This window comes from Denticeps clupeoides, chromosome 6 (genome assembly GCF_900700375.1).
Source record: "Denticeps clupeoides chromosome 6, fDenClu1.1, whole genome shotgun sequence".
Taxonomy (NCBI): Eukaryota; Metazoa; Chordata; class Actinopteri; order Clupeiformes; family Denticipitidae; genus Denticeps; species Denticeps clupeoides.
The window spans coordinates 14,553,391-14,567,947 of record NC_041712.1 but is presented as its reverse complement, the minus strand read 5'-3'; the positions used below and the strand labels follow the sequence as shown (position 1 = coordinate 14,567,947).

The window sequence follows — 14,557 nt, the reverse complement described above, 5'->3', positions numbered from 1 at the left end:
CATCAGTCAATTACAAAGTGCTACAAGACTACCAGATCCAATTTAATTGTTAATTCTGATGACTCAGTTTCTAGATTTGAGTAGTAACTGGCAAAAGGCATCAGGTACAGCTAAAGCAAGTAGTTTCCAGGTCTAAATAAGAATAGATTCCCCTTGAGATGCCTTATAATTCCCCTTATAATTAAACTCCTTCTGACGTTTTTACGTTTCAATCTTAATGGTCTTATCATATGTGTTTTAGATGGGTAGATCTCCAACCAGCCTTGGAGGAAGCAGCAACACCACAGAACCCCAAAAGGTCACCCAGGAAAGTGGGCCTGTTGTACGCCCCCAAAGGGGGCTCAGACCTCAACTTGGACTTGGGGCCATCAACAGAGCACCATCCATGAAGAACAGGGCCTTTGTTACAGGTCAAAGCTCATCCACAGCCCTCAACCATCCTTCAGTGCAAGCTGTCAGCCCCGCCCCAAAGAGTATCCAGGACAGCCATGGTAAGTGAAGACCAAAATTTCCTAATTTTCATCCCACTGTAGGCATTTTTGAAGGAGGTACATGAGCGCCTTGAGAGAGCCTGATGTTTGAGCTTTAACACAGAGGCTAATTAAAGGGATCCTCTGTATCTCTTGTATATGTATCCTCTGTATCTGTATATATGTATCTTTTCATAGATTAACGTAAACATCACCTATTTACATGTCATAGAAAAAATATATAGGCCCCTTTAAGACCATGTCACTGCAGTACTACTTCAGGTCAGGAAAAGGAAATGCTAGATTCTGAAAGCTACTTTAATATCCCTTTGACAGCTGCTTTTCCTCATGCATGATGGTAATGTTGAGTCTTTAATGATTACTTCATCCATATTTCATACAAGTCATGGAAAGAACTCACCAACTCCCTCCCTCCTGGATTTCTTCCAATCCCTTGTTATCTGTCCACAGGGGTAAACGTTCCAATCTACATACGGTTATCACGTTGCCCCATCATAATCCCCATTAATTCATACCGATGGAGCTTCCGTGCTGTTTGACCCCCAGGGGATAGGAAGACTTTGAAGTGCAAAGCAATTAGCACTTAAGTAACATTAGTATTTTCTCTGCAGGCACTTTTGCTGGGGCATACAAGCTGCATAAATGTGCACAGTCATACACACTTCATTAGACCTCCATATACTGGTGTATCTTAACAGGGTGCATTCTGGGTCCAATTGTGATCAATAGAAAGCTTACCATTTTAAATGAAAATGGGTGGTTTTCCATTTGGCTATATATAAAATTTATTTTATTTTTTGTCATTTCTATTGACTGTTGTAGATCAGTGTCTAAATATTATGTACTTTCATCAATGTAATTTAAATCCAGCCAAAATCAAACTTTATACCTGCACTTTCTAACATGGCAAGAAATCTTTCAGAAGTGTGCTGGGATGAGCCAGTCCATACATTTGCTGTCTGGCCGTGATTCAAGCAAGACTGCTTTTCTTCTGTTACAATTGAAATTTTTTTGTTGGCATATGAAAATGAGTAAAATGATTGCATGTTTTGATGGAAACGGAAAGGTGCTTTGGTTTGTCAGTGCTGGGGCCATGTGACTGAGTCCCATTGTGCTGTCAGCAGGGCAGAGAACAGTTGGCAGCCATCATCAGCACAGCCTCTTAGGTTGTGTTTAATTAAGGATGGCCACCTTTCAGCTTTTACATATGTACTGAGAGTTTATATCCAGTACAAGCCGCAGGGGCTCTTGTGATTCTCTGCATCACTCCCGTTACACTGACACCCAAATCTCTCTTTTTTTATATACAGCTTCCCATCTATCCCCCATGTCTGACCTGCTTCTTTCTTGAAAGTATTGCAGCTTGCACAGGAAACAGTATATGCACTTGCACCTCAACATGAAATATGTTCTCAACATGCCACAGAGCATCAAGTAGTTTATCAACAGTCATCTGTGAATAATTGATGCTAAAATAAGACAGTGAAGGATTGAAGGTCACTGTGCACGGCTAAGGTGCAAGGCATTTTTGCAATGCTTGTGTGCCGCTAATTAAAGTGAAAAGAGTGTTCTGTTGGATCCTCGCACTCCTGAAGTCCCCGCTGTTCCTCACAGTGGGAGCTGTTCCTTCAGCACCACACACCAGATATGACACGTGCACTCTCTCACACAGATACAAATTACACATGCCAAATAAAACTGATAATTATGCACACACAATAACAGACTACATATTAATGCAATGCACATTCATTAAGTGTTTATATTAGTATTACAATATTGGTAATTGTTATTTATAATACTAGACTAAAAATAGTCTATTTACACATTGTTTTCATTGCATTATTATGACCACATAAAATGGGATTTGGGGTGTATTGGTATTTTGGGGCTCTGTTCAGAAATCACAGAGCCTGTTTTGAAACCCTGAACAACCAAACTGGGCATAGACAATGGATGAATGAGTTTAGTGAAAGGTAGTGTTCCATTACCTTTATATATCAGAAAATACCACACAACAATGACAAGAACAATTTTGGAGCACCTCTGTGACCAGCTAACAAAAGACAACATTTTGTTATGTCATAATAATTACACAAATACAATTGTTGATGGCCTTTTAGGGTTTCTTGGCTCACATTTTCCAATCCTGAAAGAGAGCAATTTTGTATTTGCAAGCAATTTTACAATTTTACATAGACTGATTGTCCTATTATCTTCTTCTCTTTTCAGCAGTTGTCTTTTAAGTACCCTGTGAGTAATCCTGCATGCCCAGTTAAAAGGCTCTCTTATGCATTTTAATTGTTATAATTGCTGATCTCAGCATCTTGTTCGCAGCTGGAGAGCATTTGAGCCCAGCGTGCAGCAGTGTGTGAATGAAACCAGGAGTCAGAACACAGTGTTTTCTGTGCTGCAGACTTGAACAGTGAGGCATTTTGAAATTTAGAGGACACCACAATTATGTAGAAGGTGATGAATAGATGTATGGGGAGAAGGTGTTTTCCCTAGTAGCATGTAGCAGCTGTTCTTTACAGTGAAGGCTTAGCAGCACCATTGGCTCGATTTATAGCAGTCCTTTAGTTCTTGATACAGACTAGCAGTGGAAAAACTCTAACTGCATCATATTGTTCTGGTTTAAATAGAACCAGATGTTCTGTCTGCAGAGTTCCATTTAGGCCAGAGGCTATTCTTCTGTTTCATTTGAATATACTGTATGACAATAGAAAGTATAAAACATATGAACATTCCTTGAATTGCCCCTAGTCCCCCTTTCACTTGAGTCTGATAAACATCACGTTGTATGTTTTGCTTTATCTTTAGCATGAAGTACAGTTGCATCTTACAGGAAATATTGATCTGAAAGCACTTCTTAATCTTAATTTAACACAGGATTAAGCATGTTACAGTAGCACCTGTTTAACATGTGACAGTGATACCGTCGCTCATATAGCTGATACCTAGTTCAGACTACCTGATTTTAAGATCTCGTTTGTGTCAACTAATCAAGGCTCTACCAAGATCAACTAATCATTTAGTGTGACCTGGTATCTAACATGCTGGGTGAGTTGCTTATGAAAGCAGCCAATGTCAGAATATCAGAAAGAAATGTAAACTGAAATGAACGTCATGGAGTCAGAACTTTAACATCTTGCTCTTGCTCCATATCTGTCTGAGACTTAACATATTCTGAGCCAACAGTGTTTGAGGAGAGAAAATATTCCCTTTGTAAGTTCTTTCTTTCTTTTTTTTCTACAGCTGCGTATTTAGAGCAGAAGAAGCCCATCCCAGCCCCAGCCCCAGCTCCTAGGTCGCTGTTGCCCAAACCAGCGCCGTCCGGCCTGCGTCCTCCCGGGTTTTCATGCCTGCCCCCTTCGCGGCTGGCCACCTTTGGCTTTGTGCGCAGCTCCAGTGTCTCCTCTGTTTCCAGTAACCATTCCACTGACAGCACACGTAGCGACCCCTGCCGACCAGCGTACCGTAAGTTTCCACACTTGCCTTCTCCAAGGAGATATATTTGCATATGACAAATACCACAGAAGGGTTACTACAACACTGTCTTGACTGGCTACATACACTTGTGCCCAGTACATACTGTATGTGTGCATGTATGCTTTTATAATTCAAGCAAAGTTGTTCAAACAAAACAAAAGCTGTGGAATTGAGGCCAACCCTGCAAAGCATGTTTCCATGACTGCGATTCCTGTAGGAATGCCTACAGAGTGAAAACAACAGAAAAACACACACAGTGGCAGGATAATGAGTGTTAAAGTCATTCACCTAATAGGAGCTGCCTGTTCTGGGGCCAGCTGAACAACATAAGGGATTACAAGGGGTTCAGATGAGTGCTGAACAAATAATGGAATGAGACTTAAAACAAGGGAGCCTCACCAAAACAAACGCAGCAGATTCAAATGAAACACCATGCACAGTTTCAGCATTTAGCCAACGCTCATGTCCTCTTGTCCATATCTGTATAGCTAGACTTAAATCAACAGCTGCTGTTCAACAGAGACTGTCAGCTAAGTTGCGTAACCATCACAAGCCACATTAAAGTGCAAAGAACCGTACAAACAGCAAAAAGATTTAATCCTGTATACACTCTGGGGTGTCTGTAATCGTTTCTTGAAGATGGGAAGGGACCATTTAAGAGTATAGTGTTTTAAACTTAGCATGGGAAGCCAGTTTAGGTTTCATTGCTGAGGTGTAGGTGTAGTATACACAGCAATAATGTATACTCTAGAATTTAGACTACTATATTGAATTACTACAAATGTATTTAATCAAGCTAATTGCTGAAAGAATGATATTGTTGCACAGAACATATAAACATATTTTTTTTTAAACTGTCAGCACTTTGCCATTAATAGAAATGTGTTTTTAATTCATTCAGTATATTTATTGTAAACCTTTGTTGCCACACCATTACAGAACACAATGGCGTTTAAAAAGCAATGTTGTTTTTGTTCATAAAAAAAGCAATAATTAGAAACCTCATTGCTTATAGATTTTTTTTTTTAAGTTTTAATGCTGTCATTAAAATGTATTTTTTCCCATAGACACTTTTTTGCATGCTTTGCCATCTCACATCATGTTAATTGCTTTCACTGGTCTTCCACAGCAAACCTAAGACCACAGCATCAAGTTCTCAGAAATGCCGAGGCAGCCCCTCATTTCTTCAAAGAAAAAACCCGCTTCTGAAGAGATGAGGGATGCGCTGCATGTGTTTTTTTAATGCGACCTACATAAGTAATGATACGTTACTCTTCCCATGGTTACAGTTGACGTAGACGTTCTTTGCAATAGCACAGAGCTGCACATGCTGGGCTCTGTAGCCTGTCGTCACTCTTTCATGTTTGGAACAAGGAATCCCTCAGCACTCAACACCCCTGTGAATCATCAAGAGAGAGGGGGAAGAGAGCTAAAGAAAGAGAGAAACGGAGAGACTGAAATGGCAGGAAGTAAGAACGATCCAGATCTTGAGAACAGCTTCACTGTACTATTCCAATAGAAGCCAATGCCTTGCACTTCCAGACATAAACAATACATGGATCATTAAAAGGGGAGTTTCTGAGTCCGTTTATAGCTCTGGGAGCTGGGGTGTATGTCAATGTTCCTTAGCTGTTTATGGTGAGATATATTTTGCTGATTTCAAGATATATTTCTACATCAAAGCAGTCCACTTCCCTCTCATGTTGGACGTGTGAAGGACATGACATGGCTCTAACTGTTCGACCATCTAACAGACTCAATATGTCTCTCTTTTATAAAGACAATTATGTCATTATGCAGGTTTGCACAAAAACAACCATAAAAGAACACACTTAATTTACAATTTAACCAATAAAAAACCCATTGACTTTGGTTGACTTTGGTGTTTGGCTGGACTCCTACTCCAGGTACTGTCACTAGCCAAGTAAATAAGCAATGTTTAGAGCTGGAGAGATCCACCCTCTGTCATGAAAAATTTGAGCTGCAGTGCTGAGAATGCATGATGAGAATTTATGATGCAATGTTTTGCCCACGTGTTAGAAAGCAGTGCCCTTTTGGGATTGTTTCATTTAAAATGCTGAATGGTTAAATACTTGTGACACATCCTGAATGATTATTCAGCAGGGAATGAAGCCAACAGATGACCTTTCTGAGAAAAAAGGCTAAATGTGGCAAACAAAAGGCAAGGACATTTGTAGGACACAACACCACCATTTCACTCTCCCTAGAAATAATGAGTGAATTTGGCTTTGGCATCAGGATTCTAATTGTCTCAACTATTGACCCAGGTAATGTAAAGACACGCAGCTCCTCAGGGATGAAGAGTCTGGAGACATGCATCGACCCTTTTCGCTCCTAAATGATCGGTGGAGGCCATCTAATTGGCCAAACAGGTCTGAATTAGAGGGTGTGAATTATAACTGAAGAGGAGGAAAAAAGGATGGACAGATGGAGCTGTCATTTGTGTTTGCAAAGGACAGAATGAGCCAGAGCTCAATATGTAGTCTTTACCCTGCTGAATTGCGGATTTGTTGCAGAAATTGAATGTTTTAATCCTCCAGGGCAGTGGGGAGGCAGACTCTGCAAGCAAGGACTCATATTGATTTTCACAACAGAGTAGTGACATCCAAGTGACATGTCTCGAGGTGTAATGTAGTATTGCAGAATAAAGGTAATCTGATGCAAGGAATGATAACATCTCCAGAGAGTCCTGTGGTAAGAGTATGGCAAGCTGAATGCCTGATTTGTCATAGAATTATCCATAAATGTCATGGAAGTTATTATATGGCTTGGACAGCGTCAACCTCACCATCCTCACAACATGACCACAACTTAGATGGACCTGACCATTGGTCACCATCCATGGTCCTGGAGGGTGCACAACCTGCATGTTTTTGGGTTTAGTGTCATTTAACACACCTGTCTCAACCTCTTGGCTTCTTACCACCCAGATCATGAGCTGAATCAGGTGTGGTTGGACATCCTAAGGACTAAGCAAGTCCTTGTTTGCCCTAAGTTTGTCACCCATGTGTATCTTGACATGGGTAGAATGTAACTTTTGAGCACATAGCTGACATGTGATTTCTTTATTATTGATTTTGAACCATGCTTTGAATCATTTGGCCTCTCACTGTGCAGAGTTGAAAGACATCAGTTGTTGTTTGACCTTAACAAACATCCTTGCAGCAAGTGCCCAAGCTCATTTCTTTGTGAGAACAAAACGAATAAAAGATGAGACAGAATGAACAATACGGCACCCCACCATGATCTCTCAAGCTTGTACCCTATGAGAGTTTCTCCCTTGAGAGTTTTCCTGTTTTCCCAGTGGTGGCATCAACTGCTCTGCACATTATAAGCCTCAGCCTGTCTCTGCTAATCACACCTTCGTTCTACATGGCAGCTGAGCAAATGAATATAACAGCTTTGAATTCAGACCATAATTCATTTGGGCAGGGGTTAGTAGAACCGAATGTCCTAGAGAACAGAGATTCATGAAATATGCAGTCTGACCTGTCCCTGTGAGAAGAATTTAGGAAACACCACCGTATACGTCTGCTGTTCAATCCTTATCAAGCTGGCAGGTTGACAGAGGTAATCTCACTCCTGCCTGAAATACGATCTCCCCATGCTGAAAATTTGAAGGTGGATAGTGCATAGTGGAGAGGGTAAGACTGAAATATATCTAATATCTGGTGAAGGAAGTGGAAGCTATGGTCTGGGGACCAGGAAGGGGTGTCAGTGTACCAGTAAAAGCTTTCAGGGATCAAGATAAATTATTGGAATTCTTAGGAGAGCTGTCTCAGAATGAGCCCCCCTCCCCACTCTCTTTTCAACTTTGCATTGGTCTTTGGTGACCCTGTCTGATCCCCAGCATCGATTATGCTTCCTCTACAGATATCTAGTCATTTATATTTGGATGAAGTCGTATGCAAACATTGGAATAAAAAAAATAGAATGAAAGTCCATGAGGATGTTGAAGTAAGTAATCTCACTACTGGATTACTGTAACTCTCTTCTATCAGATCTACCTTTGAATGCCATCCAACGTCTACAACTAATACAAAATGCAGCAGGATAACTGGTTTTCAACCTTCCCAAATTTCACTGTGTGCACCGTGTGCTGTGCGGCTGTGTATCACATGTGACAATCACTTCACTTTAACCCCACTGCTACGCTCCCTCCACTGGCTCCCAGTAGCTGCCTGGATCAGCTTACAAAGCCAAACATGGGGTAGCACCATCCTACCCCTTATTAGACCTCGAACTATGTAAAACAAATTAAAACGCTATATACTTTGCATGTTTTATTGTTGTTTTTTTAAAACTCCAATTATAAAATAATGCCACTTTTTCAGGGATATTTCAGGTGAATATTCAGGTGAAGTATGGTTAAATGGGTTAAACAAATGTCATAGAAATGCTCATTTCTATCTGGCCTTAAATAACTAAATTAATTATTGTGCATACCGTGTGAAATTGCATCTTCACATTGGCATCAAGGGTTGAGGCAGGTCTGACCTTGGGCCCATTCTGACTTCCCTAAAATAATTTGCAGAGCTGCTTGTGTGTGTGTGTGTGCCTGTGCATATTGGTGTGTTTGAAGGTCAAAGAAGGTAAAGCTGTCATTTCTATTCATCTTCCCATTGTTATTATGAAGGAATTACATTGACTAGAACTGGTCGAGAGTAAGGTGAGAAATTAAATTTTTAGATGCACTAAAATGGACAGCTTGCTAAAAAAAATCCACCCATGTGTGAACCAAATTTCTGTTTTTAGAAAAATTCCCTTCACCTACACTGAGCCTGGAAAATCCTTCTTTGCTGACTGCAGTTGGAAACAAAACAGCTTGTGGCAAGAGGCGAGAGAAAAAGGCTGAGAACTTACAAATGTTAAAGAGCAGACAGGAGGTGACAGGGAGTGAAGGATGGCGAGAATGAAAGACTTGGAGTGATGGATTTCAATAACAAGTGAAAAGGTGAGACTGGTAGCGAGTGACACTGAGCAGGAAGAGATGTGAGGCAGTGGTCCCATGGTACAAGTTACAGATGGCATCACTCCACAGAGCTTTTGTGAGTCACTCTGACATGTATGTGTGTATGTGCCAGCATACGACACACAGCCTCATTGAAACACACAGCATCCATTGGCATGAATAGACCCAGGCCTTCTGCTGTTTTCATAGGTTTTATGTGAATATAATTTCTTTCAAATAATTCTTGGTTCATATGTTTATGATTCTTCATATATTTGTTTGTCAGCTTGCTTGAGCTTCTTGTTATCCATTGCAGTTGATGACATTTAAAAGTAATATCCAATACCTATTGAATATATATATTGGCATAACATCGAGGATAAGTCTTTACTGAAGAAGTAGGGCATTTAAACAAGTTACTCTCATTAAGTACACTGTAAAATCGAACAAGTTGCCTTTAGTTGCAAATTTATTTCCTCATATATTTAAAAAAATTTACTTGAGAAAATAAGTACTAATAACTTGTTCTTTTTACTTTAGCAGAACTTATTTTTTATATATATATATTTTATTTATAAATAAAAAATATAGATTTTTTTAATAATTCTATTCTAACTGTGTCGTTAGTGGTAAGCAGCAAACAACCACCTCAGAGGAAATGTAAAACTCCATCAAATAACCACTAACTAAAAAAAAAAAAAACATTTTCTTAACCTCCAGATCTTAGTACACTGCAACTTTACAAAATAACAATTCCCTGAGTTAAACTGCCTTGTATCGCCCCAGAGCATTCTGGGAAGCTCCGCCCCCAAAAGCTACAGTATCCACACTAAATTACCATTTAAGCTGTACTTTCACAAACTGCTAAATCATTTCTAATACTAAATCAGGAAACAAATCAAGAGAAGAATGAAAAAATCTAATTGTTATCTTGTGTAAAGTCAACTGAAATGCTGCCACAGTTAATTCAGCTAAAGGACATGAATTTTCTTAAGCTTTTTAAGTACACATTACTTATTTAATAAACTTAGTTAATAAAAATTAAGTTGTGTTCACTCACTCTTAAATTCATTATGACATTTTACAGTGTAGTTTATATATTTCTACTATATTTTTTTACATTGAAAGCACTGCAAACATGTTACACTTCACGAGATATAGGAAACAGCCAAGCTGCTGAGCTCATGAAGTCATTGAAAGTCTTTTAACCAGTTGCTAGTCATAGATTCAAAAGAGAATCCTTCCACTGTTTGAAGGATACAGAAGAACAGTTATAACCGCGACATTCTTATTTTGCTGGGGTTACATATTATTCCAAAGTAATGTGACAAGAAAATCACGGCATGGTTATTTACTTGCTTCCACATTCTTAATTATCATCAGTAATGTTTTATGTTTATTTTTTTATATACACACACACACACACACACACACACAGTAATATATAAACATTAATAAGTAAAAAGTGAACAATAACCAATAGTGGCATTTAGAATTTTTTTAGGATTTAAAACAAAAAAAAATTCTCTGGAACAGCTGAATTGTAGAATTTTCAGTGTTCTGGTTCTCAGTTTTGCTCATCTTAAATATTTCATTTGTTGAACCATTTTTACGACAGTAAGTGGGCAATTCCCATGAAAATGGGCATTTTTCTTTGTACTGGTTCCCAGAATACAGTTACCTGTCAAGAATGTACCTGTTCTGCGTAGAGAATTCATTAGTACCCCCCCTCTCTCTCTCTCATTCTCAGTGTCATTCTCTTTTGTTCAAGACTTCAGCTCGGGCACGAGTAGCATGTGCTAAGTGCTGACTCATTCTTTAAAACGGTCTCTCTTTTTAAAACTCTTCTCTCTCCTGCCATCCTCTCATCCCATTTCAGGAAAGCCCTGCGCCTATCCTTTGTGTTTGTTTCTTTCTCTTCCTTTGTAGAGTTGGATGCTTTGCCAAATGCATGTATTAGATGAAAGAGCAGAGCACAAAAAATAAATTTTTTAGGAAATGCAAAAACATTTCTCTGAAAGCTAGAGCTAATGTTCTTTTGAAAAACATATCAAATGTGAGAATTGAATGTTTCATTAAGAAATTCATATCTGATTTATTCATTATTATGAAACAATGCAAGATGATTGTGTCTGATTCTCACAGCATTTCTGTGGCTTCTTCAAGTTGTTTCTGAACAGCAGGGAGTCTCTTCGTAGCAACCTTCTGCAATACGTTCCTGTAGTCATGCTGGTTATTGGTTTTTTTTTTTTTAGTTAGACGCATGCAGAATCCAGAGACCCTGCAAAATGTTTTAGATTTGGTGTTGGTCACACATACTGGCTGTGCTTCATTTATGAACATTTTGCTCCGTTTTTATAAATAATTTCTCGGAAATGCGAACGTAAACCACAGACCTCTCCAAGGCTTCCTTAGGTTGCTCCATATGTTGTTTTGTGTGAGTTTTTTACTTCTGTTGTTATGTGAAATAACCATGAACCCTGTAGAACTTTGGTGATATCCCAAAGCCTCAAAGGAGTTGTTAAATCTCCCCTATTATGAACTTTTTTTTGCTTCTATATAGGTCTTATAATGAGATTTCCCCAGGACGCGCCGTTTCAGTGTGTGTAGCTTTAAATGCAAATAAGGAGGAGAAGTGGGCAGGGGCATTCATGTCATCAATAAAATTCACCAACCACAATGTTTGATTCAAACAGAAAGTCACATCTGCGTTTTCCAGAAAAAAATTCATTAACCCACCCGAGTCTCACGTGACAGAACTAAAAAATACATTTGTGCTCATTTTTACACACAATCACTGAGCAACTGTAATGCTTTGCACATTTTCAAGCCATGGCGGTCGGTGAAGTTACTTTTTTAGGGGACAGGTGGGAAATTCTCTGGGTGGACAAAGCATGAGAAATGGGAGGTAACCTTTCCCCTAACATTCAAGATCCAGCCTGCTGAGCTGCCACTGTCTGTACTGCAAAGCATAATGGCCAAAGGACTCTTTACACCTATCACCTTTTCTAGCCACTGCAGGATAATTGGGAACCTTTAAAATATTTATTTTCTAGCCAAACCCATGATATTTATTTACTTCAGTTGTTAAAAAAGCAAAAGTTAACTTTGCAGGGTAGTTGGCAAAAACCTTTATGTTTCCAAGTTCTTACATCACCTCACTTATGTGCTGTGCAGTACAACAACAAAGAAAACATGCTTTAGTTTCTAAATTAATAAGTAGAAGAAAGTGAAATTGGTATATGTATGTATGTGTCTGTGTGTGTGAGTGTATATATATAGTATTTTGTGTGTGTGTGTGTGTGTGTGTGTGTGTGTGTGTGTGTGTGTGTGTGTGTGTGTGTATGTATATTACTTCAGATGTGCAGAGCTGAGCCTTCCATGAAGACTACCCTGGTTTAATAAAATCATGAATGCTTTGAACACATCCAAATTTTGTCCAACTTCTGTCCAGTCATTTAACAATGTCATATCAAACTACTGATGTGGTTTTGGACACATAAAAGTAACTTCCAGAAAAATATATATTTTAATATAATATAATAATTATTGTATCAGTCTTTTTGTTTCAGTTCTATCAGCTGCAGCTGTAGATGCAGATGCTACAACACTTTGCTATCAAATACTACAAAGACCCTATACAAAACTAAATTCCAACAAAGACGTTTACTAGGTCTGTGGGCTTTTGTGGCCTTATGGAGACTGACATGATTGCCCTTCTATCCTATTTCTATCCTTAAATCCTGTTAAATCCTGACCCTCTTTCACCAATTCTAATTACTACAATTTCCCATATTCTATGTCTGACAAAAAAAACAGTAAGAGCCTGCTGAGCTGCCTGACCTCCATCCACTGGCACTGCCTCCACTTTTCCCCTTCTCACAGCTGGAAGGTTATCCTGCTTAAGCCATCCAAATATCCACAATCTGAAAGAGCTGCTTCCCAAGTCTCATCCACTGCAGTCGGCTGCCTCTCCTTTCTCCACTCTCTGCACACATTGCCAGGCAGACTTCAACATTGATACATCCGTTGTCCTGTTGGGGAGATTTTTTTTACTTATCTTCAGAGAGACAACATGTTTGTTGACAAGTGAAATCCCTGGATAACTTAATGGATGATACCCCTTAGGTGGAAGAGTCACTAAATATCAGTAAAATGTTTGCTTTATGGAAAAACATTGTAATTCTAATGGGTGCTGCCCTCATTCAGGATATAAAGACATAAGCATCACTGAATCACCAACCATTGATGAATATTGGAATTAAATAAGTCATATATTATGACCATCAATCTCCAGATCTCAGACCAGCTTAACACTTACAGCAAATTCTGGACAAAAACTTAACATCACATTTTCAACTATCATCAGAAAATCAAATATGGGAATTTCCAGTGGAAGAATGGTGGCCTTCCCTGCCAACTGAAGACGTTTTAATGGCTTCAAAATGCCCAGCACCAATCAAAAGTGAATCTGAACATTTCATTCAAAGATTTCTGCACTCATTAGTGCGTGTCTCTGCAGGACGTGTTGTAACAGGAAAGAGAGAAGGATGTGAAGTTCCAGTGTCTCATGTTCTTTTGTGATACTCGTTTGTACCCTGATATTTATGGAATTAGAGCACCTCTTATGTTTGTCTTCCAGTGACAGGCTAAAGACTCTGCCATTGTCCAGGATACAGGAAGGTGTAAGCCTTTTGTACGTGGAGACGCCTTTTATTCTCCTCCTACAGAAGAGGCTTCAATGCTAATCCTCTTAACCTGCCATCATACCTTTTATGACTTTTCCCTTTAAAAACTGCAGCAAATTTGTCGTTGTGGTATTTTTTTAATCTTCATCTTCATATTTCATGCAATGCATCTTCCTTTACAAACTGTTTTCATTATTTCAGTCCTCTCCCCTAATTGAATGCTCCAGGCAAACCTTCTTAAACAGCAGGGGTCCCCTCTCTCTTTCACGCCATCAGAAACCCTACATCTCTCGCAGTCCTATTCTCTGACTGACTAGGAGGGAAAGCACTGTTTCAGCTCGACACCCTCGATGAGGCATGTGCTCTTCATTGCTGTGAGCAAACCAGTGGCTGTAATCAATGCCCCGAGGGATCAATATTTTCCTATGGAGAATTTAATTGTCTGACATCTAACTTGGAGGTCTGGATCGATTGTGCCCGTTTGGACCATGTTTACATCTGTGCACTGCCCTCTGGTTCAGAGTGATAGCTTTTGGTATGTTTTTTCTTCACTCGTTTAATTCTTGAATAACTTTTTTGCAGGATAAAAAGGTTTGCTAGGCCCAAGGTCTAGATTGGTTCCCTGCAATTTTGCAGTCATTAATAAAAAATCTTCCTCATTCTATACCAAGGGGTGTCCAGAATCTATGCGAGTTCTAACTTTGTCTCTCTAATCAATTTATAAATGAAACACACTCTCGTCTGGCATGGAACAGTTCATTGACAGATTTGGACATCTGATAGGTTATCTGAAGATCATGCAAAATATTGGACACCCCTGTCCTAGATCATCTCACGTTGAATTTTTTGCTTGCTATTCCCAGAGCTGTGTCCATTTTTTACATAGGGGAGCTGTAACCATGCCTGCCTTCCTGCTG

At 39.3% G+C, this 14,557-nt stretch overlaps 1 protein-coding gene across 2 annotated transcripts in view; it reads left to right on the top strand.

The window, feature by feature from the left end:
• The window catches only part of mtus2a (microtubule associated tumor suppressor candidate 2a), a 54,650-nt gene that overhangs the window by 24,879 nt on the left and 15,214 nt on the right, over positions 1-14,557 (top strand). For both annotated transcript variants that reach the window (XM_028984896.1, XM_028984895.1), the window contains exons 3-4: positions 242-491; positions 3,747-3,968. In XM_028984896.1, coding sequence (XP_028840729.1) covers positions 242-491; positions 3,747-3,968 — 472 coding nt within the window. The remainder of the gene's footprint in view (positions 1-241; positions 492-3,746; positions 3,969-14,557) is intronic.